The 12,682-nt window shown below is 43.5% G+C and overlaps 1 protein-coding gene across 3 annotated transcripts in view; it reads right to left on the bottom strand.

The window, feature by feature from the left end:
- The window catches only part of RASSF3 (Ras association domain family member 3), a 218,750-nt gene that overhangs the window by 108,498 nt on the left and 97,570 nt on the right, over positions 1 to 12,682 (bottom strand). For all 3 annotated transcript variants that reach the window (XM_068276744.1, XM_068276745.1, XM_068276746.1), the window contains exon 2: positions 10,274 to 10,398. In XM_068276744.1, the coding sequence (XP_068132845.1) occupies positions 10,274 to 10,398 (125 nt within the window). The remainder of the gene's footprint in view (positions 1 to 10,273; positions 10,399 to 12,682) is intronic.

Below are 12,682 nucleotides of genomic sequence, written 5' to 3'. Positions count from 1 at the left end.
AGTACAAGTCTTTCAAACAACTTGTAAACATGCACCAACTGCATGATATCAGACCAACATAGATCCGACAGTTGAGGTACATACACACGTCGGATTTTTCCAAACAACCCATCGTTTGGACGTCCAAACGACCGATCGTTTGGAAAAATCCAACACGTGTATGTACCTTTGGATCGGGCAAACTGCCGGTTATCAGTTGCTCAAGTTGCTTGCATGCATACACATGCCTGATTATCATCCAACAGATCAAAATCAGATGATAATCAAGCTGCAGGTAGGTCCGTGAGTACTTGTAAACCAACAGGCAAAAGTCTGCAAGTCAAGGGATTAGTGCTAAAACTGGGTTTCAGACTCTGCTCTGTCCAGCTCCTGCAATAAAGTTGGATTTTATGGGGAGTCGTGGCAACAGTACTCCAATGGAAATACTGAAATGTGTTGTTGCCATAGTTGCAGAGAAGACCAATTTAAGCTTAGTGTCAGGAAATTAAATGCCAAGACTTTTTATTTTATTTTTATTTATTTTTTTACGATAAAAGGAAAATATAATTTTTAAAATCTTAAAACTGCAAAAAAACAAACAAACAAAAAAAAAAAACAGCTTGTGCAACAGCAACCTCTCTCTATTGCGATTTAAAAGCAAAAGTGGAATTTTCTTTTGATAGATTCCCCTCATCACTGAGCTCTATTTAGCAAGCGAGGGAATAGGAGCATAAGCGTCCTAATTAGGAAGTGAACCGGTAAGGTATTCAGAACATTCCTGTGCTCAGTGCAGTGCAGAGGATTACACTGGCGTGGCTGGCAGATAGGGGATCTACCATTAACATTGTCTTGCTGTCAATTTGTCCTAAACAGCTTCAGGCCAAGTTCACTCAAATTAACCCACTGTCGTTCTAGTATTGTCAATATATTAAAGGACAACTGAAGCGAGAAGAATATGGAGGCTGACGTATTTATTTCCTTTTTAAATAATACCAGTTGCCTGGCAGCCCTGCTGATCTATTTGGCTGCAGTAGTGTCTGAATTACACACCTGTAACAAGCATGCAGCTTATCCAGTCAGACCTCAATCAGAAACACCTGATCCGAGCGCTTGCTCAGGGTCTATGGCTATAAGTATTAGAGGCATAGAGCAGAATAGCCAGGCAACTGGTGTTGCTTAAAAGGAAATAAATATGGCAGCCTCCATATCCCTCTCGCTTCAATTATCCTTTAAAATAAACCTGGGTCAAATGGGATACAGTATCCTCTAAAGCAGGGGTCTCAAACTCAATTTACCTGGGGGCCGCAGGAGGCAAAGTCAGGATGAGGCTGGGCCGCATAAGGGATTTCACAAAAAAAGTCCTCAAATGTCATTATTAACAGTTTTAATTATTTCTTCTGAACATGAAGTGTCCTACCTTATAGTTCGCTTCAGTGCTCCCATTACAAGTAATCCGCCGTGTCCCCGCCGCAAAACAAGGCCTGCAGAGCCCCCAAATCGCCCGGGGGGCAATCCACCGGCATTTCCTGGAAGGGGCAGAGCTTTCAGCTTCAGCTCTGCCCCTCCTGACGTCAATTGCGGCGGATAGCCGCCTCTGCCCGCCCCTCTCACTCTTCCTTCACAGAGAGGGGCAGGGAGAGGCGGCGATCCGTGCGGCAATTGACGTCAGGAGGGGCAGAGCTACAGCTGGAAGCTCTGCCCCTCAGCGCAGTCGTGGATGTTTGCCTGGGGGATTTGGGTGCTCTGCAGCCCTCGTTTAGCGGCGGGGATACGGCGGATTACTTGGGAGCACTGAAGCGAACTATAAGGTAAAATAGTTCGCTTCCGTGTCTCTTTTGCTTTTGCCGGCACGGACCACAAAATATTGTACCAAGGGCCGCAAATGGCCCGCGGGCCGCGAGTTTGAGACCCCTGCTCTAAAGGAACAGGTGTATTCTGTGCTGTCTTACCACCTTTTCTAAGTGCTTGTTTAGAAAAGAGAGTATGCAGAAATCTCACAAGCCCAAATGCAGTGTGAACTTCCTGTTTCAGGCAGTACAACCCATTTGTCAAAGCAGCCACACTGCCCACCTGCCTCACCACACATCTCTAATGCTGGGCATACACGGATGGATTCCTTCTTATCAATCGAGCCGCTGATGGCTCGATTGATAATTTCCGACGTGTCTGATACCCCGCCAGATCAATTCTGCACTCGAACAATGGGACAAAAACGAGCAAAAGAAAAGAAGCGCCCCCGGGGACGAGCAGGGATCGATCCGGGCGCACGCGGGGACGCGCCGGAATAGAGCCAGTGGCTCGATCCGGCGCATAATCTACTCCGTGTATGCCCAGCATAATGCCTAGTACACACCATACAATTTTCTGTTAGATTTTCTGTAATTAGATTATTTTCTGGAAAGTACTGGTAGAGACTGGTCATTATTTCTGGTGCATTGTCTTCTGGTTATTTCCTGCTGAGTAGAACAATGCCTAATTGCTAGGCAGATAGATGGTTAGATAGATAATTTCCAACATGTTGGAAATTATCTATCTGGCAGGTAAATCTAATGCTGGGTACACACGTTGCGATTTCCCGCTCGATCCGCGGGATCGATTTGATTATTTCCAACATGTTCAATCAGGTTTCGATGGATACAGCCGTCGATTTTGCATATTAAGTATGCAAAATCAACAGCTGTATCCATCGAAACCCGATTGAACATGTTGGAAATAATCGAATCAATCTAATCGATTCCACGGATCGAGCGGGAAATCACAACGCGTGTACCCAGCATTACAGAAAATTGTATAGTGTGTAATGCTGGGAATACACGAGTCGATCCGGCGGCTCGATTAGCCGCCGGATCGACTCCCGCAGTGTCCCCGCCGCCGTCCGGATCGATTTCCGATCGAGCGGTGAATCGATCCGGCGGGTCATCGGACCTGTCAGAAATTATCAGTCGACCCATTAGCGGCTCGATTGATAAGGGCGCATCGACCAGTGTATGCCCAGCATAATAGGCATTAGGCAAGGAACATACATTATGTAGTCGTCTGCATCTTGCGGCAGATGGCAAAGCACGCATGGCTAAACTGGCCAGTAAAGTCACTGGTCCTGCTCTGGAAACACACATTGCTAGCGTTCGTATTTTGCATTTGCTTTTTTCCGTGCGTTTTTAAAATGCACAGCTTTCTGCTCTTTCCCACACAACACACGCGTTCGCAATAACAATGTATTCCATCTTAAAGAGGTCTGACAGACACCCAGGAATCATGGTCTTTTCAGAATCCGTATCAGAATTATCCCAGGCAGAGGATAACAGCAAATGTCTATTCAGATTTGGAAAGCTAATAATTATTTACCTGACAGATGATTAAATAAATAAGCTGTGAGGTAATCAGTCATTACCATTCCAAATCTGATTAGCCCTGTGCAAAGTCCCACTTCAGCCCAAGGTAATTCCTAACTCCTGGTATCGCAAGGATAAAAAATTCAGGCAAGGCCCCTCCTCTGGGAGCAGCCATGGGAACATGAGAGGGATAAACCACCTGACCCTTGTTTGTCCCTCAAACTACAATATTAGGTGCTTGGACAATTCCCTGCAGATCCCCTGGGGTGTACACAACTATGTCACAGAAAAGTGTTTTTTTTTAATCAATTTATATTTTGCAGAAAAGAAATAAATAGATCATCAGCAACAGTAAAACTGGGTTCACACTTGAATGGGGTCGTGCCATGGACAGTGACAGCGCATCCACTGTCTCCATCTTGTACAGAGTAGTATCATTCTGTTTGCTGCTTCGGACATCATAGATAGCATGTTATTATGACAAATGCGACTGCGCAAAATGCGCAGGTTGGGACTTCGCATTCCGCCACTGAAATGGACATGTTGACACGTGTTTTTTTTCTTTCCAACTCAGCATCATTTTTACCCAACTCAGCATCATTTTTACCCAACTTTCTACAGTTAGCTTCATCGATCCACTCCATGTTGAGTCCACGTTTACATTGTTGGATAAAAACATTTTTGTTATTAAAATCAAAATTGATCTAAATTGAAATAAAAAATGTTGGCACATGTTTCTCTGAATCTTATGATCCCTATCATAGGATCCATCGACATGTCTTTTGCCACTTTGTGGTTCTTTCCATGAAATGGACCATTTTAGCCATGTGTGTGAATCTAACTTAACCAACACCGGACCTGCAGGAAAACTACCTAAGGTAAGCACAGAGGTATGTTCATGCTGGATCCACATACATTGTTCATTGTCCTTCCTCATTCCCCCTGGTTCCCCATCACTCCTTCAAAAATGTGACTTTTGGCTAAAGGTATAATTTATTGGCGCCACCATCTTGCTTCTCTTCTTGAAGCCCTCAGTGTACATCTCAATAAACCATCCCTTTCATGAACACAGGCAGGCTCCAAATAAAGTGATAGATCGTAGTAGGCCCTCAAGCAGAGAGGAGGGGGATCATACGTCATGATCTCCCACACTGGCAATGCCGAGGCGGGGTCAAGACCTGCTGATGTGTACTTACAGAGTAGAGGTATGCTCCCCTCCCTCCCCCTCTCCCTCCAAAACTGCCTCATGATTATATCTGTTATTTAAGTACACAATTATACTTTACATATTCTACACCAGAGATCGACTTTAGGTTGATATGTGTGTGTTCAGCCTCCTACCTTAAACAGTTTTTTTCTTCTAGTGAAAAGTGTGCTTTGATACTATAATGCATCAGGCTACTGATAGTTTTTCTGAGACTAGCGCACACCTGGTGTACACCTCTGTGCAAAATTAAAACTCAGGAAATCATGAGCCGCAAATGAAGAAAATCACTCCCAGATATATCTCTATAGTCCAGACAGACACCTCAGTTTGGTTTACTGAAGCCAGAGCTATTAAACAGTTGAAAGGATTACTGTGAGCAGTGCAGTCAGGAGAAGCTGTATGTGATTACCTACCTGTACTGTGAATGAATTATTCACTTAGCTTGGACAAAAGGTATGCTGTCATTTGCAGCCACTTTGCATCACAGCAACAGGCAATGCACACAAAGCTAGGTTTCACAATTACTGCTATTATCCATCATAAGCTTCATTTACAAGTACCATATTCATAAAGATAACTTTACCTAATGAGGCAGGAAATAATCAGGGAGGTAATGAAGAACTGCAACAAAACTTATGGTATTCTACAGGTAAAGCCAGCACCTGGACAGTACACGCTACAATACAAATTCATGAGAACTAACTGAAGGCCAGATAGTGCATTATATGCTGAAAAATAGACTGGACAGTAAGAGTGCCAGTGATCCTTGCACATCAGCCTCCCTGCCAAGCAGCATGCATTGTCCTGTGCATAGGGAAGAGGAGAGGAAGAGGTAATTGGGAGGTGTTCTACTGAGTGTGATGCAGTAGCAGCAGGGCCAAACTGGCAAACAGGTACTACAGGCATAGGTCTAGAGGCAGGTGGTACTGCAAAATCAGCTGAAACTCCAATGTCCTACAACCCATGCATTGCCTGCTGTGCCCATCCCCAATGCAGAGTTTGATAAAGGTCTCCTCTGCAAGTGGCAAAAGACAAGATAGTCACGCAATAAAAGCAGTAAAGCAGCGAACTGCAAAGGAGAGGATCCAAGCAGTAACAAGCAAATGAATTATACACTGTTCTGTGCTCTTTGCTGTACAAACCCCGCATTGGGAATGGAGGGCAAAACTCATTACATGGGTGTATGATGCTTGTATTTGATACATGGGAAACATGAGGGCTCCACAATCTATGGGACCACGTTATAAGGGAGAAATGATAATGGATCTATGTGTACCACGTTATAAGGGAGAAATGATAATGGATCTATGTGTACCACGTTATAAGGGAGAAATGATAATGGATCTATGTGTACCACGTTATAAGGGAGAAATGATAATGGTAGTTACATAGGAAAGGCTAGATTTCTGCAAAGGCTACATAAGCCAAGGCCCAGGTTGGCTGCTTCCCAAGAGGGTGGCTGTACATGCAAGATGGGGTTGCTGCATATGGAAGGGGAGGCTGTAAATAGAAGAGGGAACTTGCCTCTTGGGCTGCATACAATACCGGATACTGCTATGGAGCAATGAAGGTGTTAACCCTTTGGGTGTATACACTTAATAATATAATAATGGTGTATAATAAGTATTTATTTCAGTTTATTCTGATTCCATGTTGTGCCATGTGAAGGTCACCTATTTTTTTCCTGTACTACTATTAATCTCACTAGACATCTCAACATGCTGAAAGGAAGCGATTCCCAGCTAATGGAAAATTATCTATGGAACCCACAGGACCCTTAAAGCAATTACTTGTTTATTTTTGTATCTATTGATTGTTTTGAAGTAAGAATTACTAATAACAAGATGATGCATTGCTCCTCTTCAAAGATGCTACTGAGGTTACTTCAGCCTCAACACAGAAATACAAAAACATCCCTCAGTTCTGTCTTATTAGGGTTCATTTGTAAACAGCAGCATGATTGTTCTCATGCCTTGATTGAAATGTAAAAATATACATATACATATTTCATAAATAAGGACCAGACACACACACTATTCATTTTTTTAAAGTTTTCTATGTAATAGATTGTTTCATGATACAGTAATTAAAGGACCACTATTGTAAAAAAAAAAAAAGTAAAATTTAAAATGTGTGTTTTCTTACTTACACAATGTATATTTCTCCCAGATTAAAATGGGCTGTTAATTGCTTTTTCCCTATGATGCTGCCACTTACAGTATGAACTAGTCTATCTCCTCATGGGGACTCTCAGTATTTCCTTTATTCTTTATAGTAGAGTACTATACCGTGTTAGCCGTCAGTAAAAACAAGAAGTTTTGAATCAGGATGATACCATTTATTGGCTAATTTAGAACAACTGAGTGTAAAGAAGGCTTTTTCTTCTAAGTTAGCCAATAAATGGTATCACCCTGATCAAAAACTTCTTGCTTTATTCTTTATAAAACTACTCACTGGAAAGGATCTATACAAAGATGCAGGCCAGCCTCCCTAAAAGTTTGCACACTAATTTGGCAGTTGGATTGAGCATATAGAATTCAGATTTTTAAAACCTATTATAAAGTGACAGCAAAATAGCAAAATAGTAACATATAGTGCTTAATCTGCTCTTCCTTCTACATACCCAACTCCCCATAACTATGGAAGCGTATTTATTCAGAAAGGCAGCGATCAGCTGATCGCCAGAAAAAACAGTTATTTCTGAAACTGAAGCTGCAATGGAAATTATTTGACCTTCCTCCCAGGGCTTATTGGATCTTCATCTAGAATACTCAATGCAAGGCAGCAAAGCCCTAGCAGGAAACATTTTAGGTGTGTTCATCAAAGAGGCAATCAGCCTGGCTGCTAAAAAAATTAGTGTCATTTCTAACATAATACTGGTTTTCAGATCACCGTGTTTATAAAAGTAGCAATCAGCTTAACAGGTTGCACCTTTTACAAGGAATTGCCATTTATCAGTGACAACCACTTTTCTGTAGCAGTCTCAAATAATAGGGATGAGTTTCCTATTTATAAAGTGGTGATCAATGCAATTTTGCCCTTTATCGAACACCAAATGCGGTTTACCATTTTAATAGTAGAAAATGCTATAGGGAACAACGGAGAACAGAAGTTGCTGTTTGAAACACCCTGCTTTCCACACTGTAGCCAATCAGCATTACATGGTAATATGTAGTATGTGTAACATGCATAGGAGTCCTCCTTCTGTATCCCCAGTGCCCCTCGCCCCCCTTTCATTCTTCACAGCCACCAGTCCAATAGAGGAGGCAGCTGTTACTAGTAGCCCCATTGCATCTATGGCCTTTAACCACAATCAACCCCTACTCCATCACCGCTTCAGCCTCAGTACACTGTAGGTCACAGGAAATTAATCAGTTGTAATGCCAGGAATACACGGTACGTTTTACCGCTCGATTATGCCGCCGGATTCCTGCTCGTCCCCGCGGGCGATTCTCTTATCTTCTGCTCATTTTCCTTATCTTTTTCCATTGTCCCGCCCGCAGTATCGAGCGCAGAATCGATCTAGCGGATGATCGGACATGTCGGAAATGATCAATCGGCGGTACCGTGTATTACCAGCATAAGACTTTAACTTTGCTAACAGGGAATACTGACAGGAAAGGTCTTCAGTCTGTATGAATAGGTAGGTGCTCAGCTGCAGGCAAGCACATTCATACAAGGGTTTTTCAGCCTAAAAAGATAGTACTTAAAATGTACACTAATCAATAGAATTACTGTGCTTAATTTTGCATTTGCTTAATTTTTTTTTTTTAAACATAAGTTTATTGAAGCATATTGACGGTGCAATAATAATGAGCCAAAAACAGAGCACCGTAGAGTAAACCAGTGGCGTAGCTAAAGAGCTATGGGCCCTGTGTGAGTTTTACATTAGGGCCCCCAAGCACTCTATCCAGAACTATTGATACAGTGCACCAAAACCTGCCAAGGACAACCACAGTATCTGAGGTGCAAGAAGTGGATGGGATGATTACTATTATTCAAAGCATCTGTAGAAACAATTATTGAGGGCTCTATGGGGCCCTTTTGGCCCAAGGGCCTCGGCGCAGTCAGGACCTCTGCAACCCCTATTGCTACGCCACTGGAGTAAACATACATTATATTACACAGGCTCACATCTAAGAGTAAATTAAAATGCACTCAATATATAGAAGCAAGAGTACATATAGTACATTATCCCAAGGAAAGATCATAAAATATACCAATGATACCTGGGACTTCAACCCCAATGATTCACCCACCAATAAAGGGGAGGGGGAGCTCTAGCCCACCGACTACACCCACCCATCATATAGCAGGAGACAAACATAGGAATAATCTCACTTGGGAATACGGAGATCCAAGCAAAACAGACCAAATTTTATTCAATTTTGGTTTAAACTGGAATTTAAACTTGCACTCTATGTATAAATATTTTCCTGAATCTATATAGCTGCAGAGCTTGTTTTTGATTGCGTATAAGCTGATTGGTCAGCTGATGCCAAATAGATTGCTTGTAAAGTGCTTGGTGAGAAGCCCAGTCACTGGTCTCTTCCTGCTCCACACACTAATTGGCTACAGTCTCAGCAGAGAGATTCAATCTATGCCTGCACCCTTGCATGCTGAATAGCAGGATAATGCAAGCAAAGCAGCATTCTTATCTACCAAGCCTGAAACTAGCTCTTTTAACTCAACTGCTACTGGTCATGTGATCAGATTTTCACCGAACCGTAGCTGGAGAAGCCTAATTTCCCAAAAAAAAGTAACATTAAGGCAGACCTAAACCCAGAACTTTTTTGTGCTTTAAAAGATTAACAACAGCATAATAACCTTTAAAGAAAAACATTTCTTTGTTACAGTTTACACAACTCCTTCAATAAATCTGCAGTGTCTACTTCCTGCTTTCAAGGAAGCAGACAAAGGGTTAACATGCTGAGTTTACATTTTAAAACCGAGACAGAACATCCCTCGGCATAAATCAGACAGAGCTGACAGCTCAAATTACACTTGAAATTATTTGCAGATAAGGGAGAATTAGATAGGCTGTTCTTTCTAAATACACACAAGGTGTATTTCTCTGCATTTTACGTGTCTCTTATGCAAGAGTTTAGGTCTGCTTTAACCTCCTGAGCGGTATGGACGAGCTCAGCTCGTCCATCACCGCCGGAGGCTGCCGCTCAGGCCCTGCTGGGCCGATTTTTATCAAATAAAGTGCAGCACACGCAGCCGGCACTTTGCCAGCCGCGTGTGCTGCCTGATCGCCGCCGCTCTGCGGCGATTCGCCGCGAGCAGCGGCGAAAGAGGGCCCCCCTAGCCGCCTGAGCCCTGCGCAGCCGGAACAAAAAGTTCCGGCCAGCGCTAAGGGCTGGATCGGAGGCGGCTGACGTCAGGACGTCGGCTGACGTCCATGACGTCACTCCGCTCGTCGCCATGGCGACGATCTAAGCAAAACAAGGAAGGCCGCTCATTGCGGCCTTCCTTGTTTATTATGGGCGCCGGAGGCGATCGGAAGAACGCCTCCGGAGCGCCCTCTAGTGGGCTTTCATGCAGCCAACTTTCAGTTGGCTGCATGAAATAGTTTTTTTTTAATTAAAAAAAAACCCTCCCGCAGCCTCCCTGGCGATCTCAATAGAACGCCGGGGAGGTTAAGGTAGAGGTCAGATAAAGGTAAAGGAAGAGTTAACTCTTCCTCTAAAAACAAATGAGCTACATATTTACACACATGAAACAGCCATGAGATAAACATGATGAAATCTACCTTATCGTTGTTATTGGATTGATCCAAAGTGTCGTACACAGGTAAACATTCCATTAACTTGCCATTCGGTTCACAGTTCAGTTGCACCTGGCCTTGGCACTGAGAGTGGCATGTGTATTTACAATCTGAAAGAAAAGTAACAACATCTTTTATATATTTTTTATAAATAGACTTAATGTTTTAATTACTGTTACACACATCGGATAAACTAAATACCGGTAATAAACAGGGTATTTCTGGCATTTGGATGATCTAGGTAAGACATCTTTTGCATCCCCTAATCTTGTGAATGGTAAGATCAAAGCCAGGGGCCGGGCCACTCTTACTTCTCAAATCTCACCCATCGCAGTACATTAATGTGCCTCCTCATTAGTTTTGCAGACATCTATAATAAATTGACAATGGATGATGGTTTCTCAAAATAATTCTAAAAAAAAGTGTACACAAATTATTACCAGGCTAGATAATCCTTACCAACTGAATCCATATAGCAGTACGTTACTATAATTGTTAGGAGGGGAGTGCAGCTGTTACCCCCTCTTCCCACGAGAAATCTTGACCTTTTCTCGAATAGATCATCAGAGGGGTCTGTGCAGCTGATATTTTTGGTGAAACCCCTCCCACAGTATGATATCATGACCATGGTTGTGATGATCCGCTCAGCTGGCTGCACTGGCAGACAGCTGTTTGACCATTCCTCTAGTCTGTGGGCTGCAGGTCTCTGGAAGAGAGACCTGTCTTTCCATTACAAGTTTCTGGTCTGTTCTGCTGCTGAGGAATTTGCATACACTCGTTATGCAAATCCCCTACCTGCCTCCTTTGATGACTGGCAGTATAAAGAGCTATGTTTCCCAGAGTCCTTTGCTGGTCATTCCTTCAGGGTTTGTAGTAAACACTCCTAGAGTGTCAGCCATGCTACTTCTTGTTAAAGTTAGCTTAGAGTAATTCATGGGACTGCACTAGGTATTTTTCCTAGTGCAGCTAGGATTGCATATCTGTTTGTTTGTCTGTTGCGATTGTCCTGTCCCAGCGGTGGTCGACAGGAAATCGTTCTGTGTGTCTGGGTGCTAACCGGAACAGCGGTTGTTACTGGTAGCCCCTTCTGATCTGTCTTGCCTGGATCGCACTCGCCTTGCGCTAGTGCTGTGGATCCTTCTGATCTGTCTTGCCTGGATCGCAATCGCCTTGCGCTAGTGCTGTGGATCCTTCTGTTCTGTCTTCCTGGATCGCACTAGCCTCTAGCGCTAGAGCTGTGGATCCTTCTGATGTGTTTTCTTGTTCCTGAGTTTAGATCGCACTAGCCGCTAGCGCTAGCGGCTGTGGATCTTTCTGATCTGTGTTCCTGCTTGGATCACACTTGCTCTGGCAGAAGAGCGGTGGATCCTTTCTGCCTAGTTCTTGTTTCTTGTTCGTCTGTCTTGTCTGATACGGGCGCTTGCTGTAGGCTCGGTGAGGTAACCGTTAAGCAAGCGTTCACGTTCTTTGTTTCGTGTTTGTCTGTCGGTGGTTAGTTAGGAGTGCTTGTCTCTGTTATGCTTAACACGCGGAGACCGCGCATAAACGCGTTCGCTGTTGCGAATGAGTGCGGTGTTCGCGTTTAGTTAGCGTTTATTTTCTTTATCATTCTCATTGTATTATTTGCTGTGCCCTTGCTCCTCTTGTGTTCTGTTCTAGTCTGTCTTGTGTCACTTCTGGCGATCGCCTTTCTCGCGATCGCGTTCCTACTTTTGTTTCTGCTGATGTGTGTTCACCATCGCAGGGTCGCGACTAGATTGGTGAACACACATTCGTCCTGTCCCTGTGCTCTTTCTCTTTATGGGCTGTTCAGCCCCGCATTGTCTTGATCTGTACAATCCCCATCTGGCATCTGTGGCCGTGCCCCAATTATACGCTTGTGGAAGGTTTTCGCTGTGTCAGTGCGCATCTCGTGCGCTGACCACGAAAACGATTCCGCAAACGTTACAGAATGACCAGCCCAACCGAAATTCCCAGGGCAGAGGGAACCTTCGATTTGCTTCAGATGTCATTGCCTAAGACAAAAGCATATGTGGATCCTATTATAGGTAGGATCGCACACTATATTAAAGCAGTTAAAAAAATCGGTGCTCGTCCCTGATCCCCACCCATATGGGGATTATCTTGATACCGGGTTGTTTGAACCTCCATTTGCCTCATGGGAAATTGGGGCCTTGGTGGAGGAATTTGATTTTGATTGGAAGGCCTTTTGCGATTTTTATATCGCAAAAAGCGAGGATGTCCTGAATGATTGTCTCGACTCTATGTACCTTTTGATTGATTCTGGTGAATGTGACAAGTGTGTTGTGGATCTGGTGATTTATGTGTGGGAGACCATTTTGGACGAATTGCACACACACCAACCAATTACTTCCAATAAAGAGACACCATTGT

The sequence above is a fragment of the Hyperolius riggenbachi genome, chromosome 3 (assembly GCF_040937935.1).
Source record: "Hyperolius riggenbachi isolate aHypRig1 chromosome 3, aHypRig1.pri, whole genome shotgun sequence".
In the NCBI taxonomy this organism is placed as follows: domain Eukaryota; kingdom Metazoa; phylum Chordata; class Amphibia; order Anura; family Hyperoliidae; genus Hyperolius; species Hyperolius riggenbachi.
This window is presented reverse-complemented; position numbering and strand designations above follow the sequence as displayed.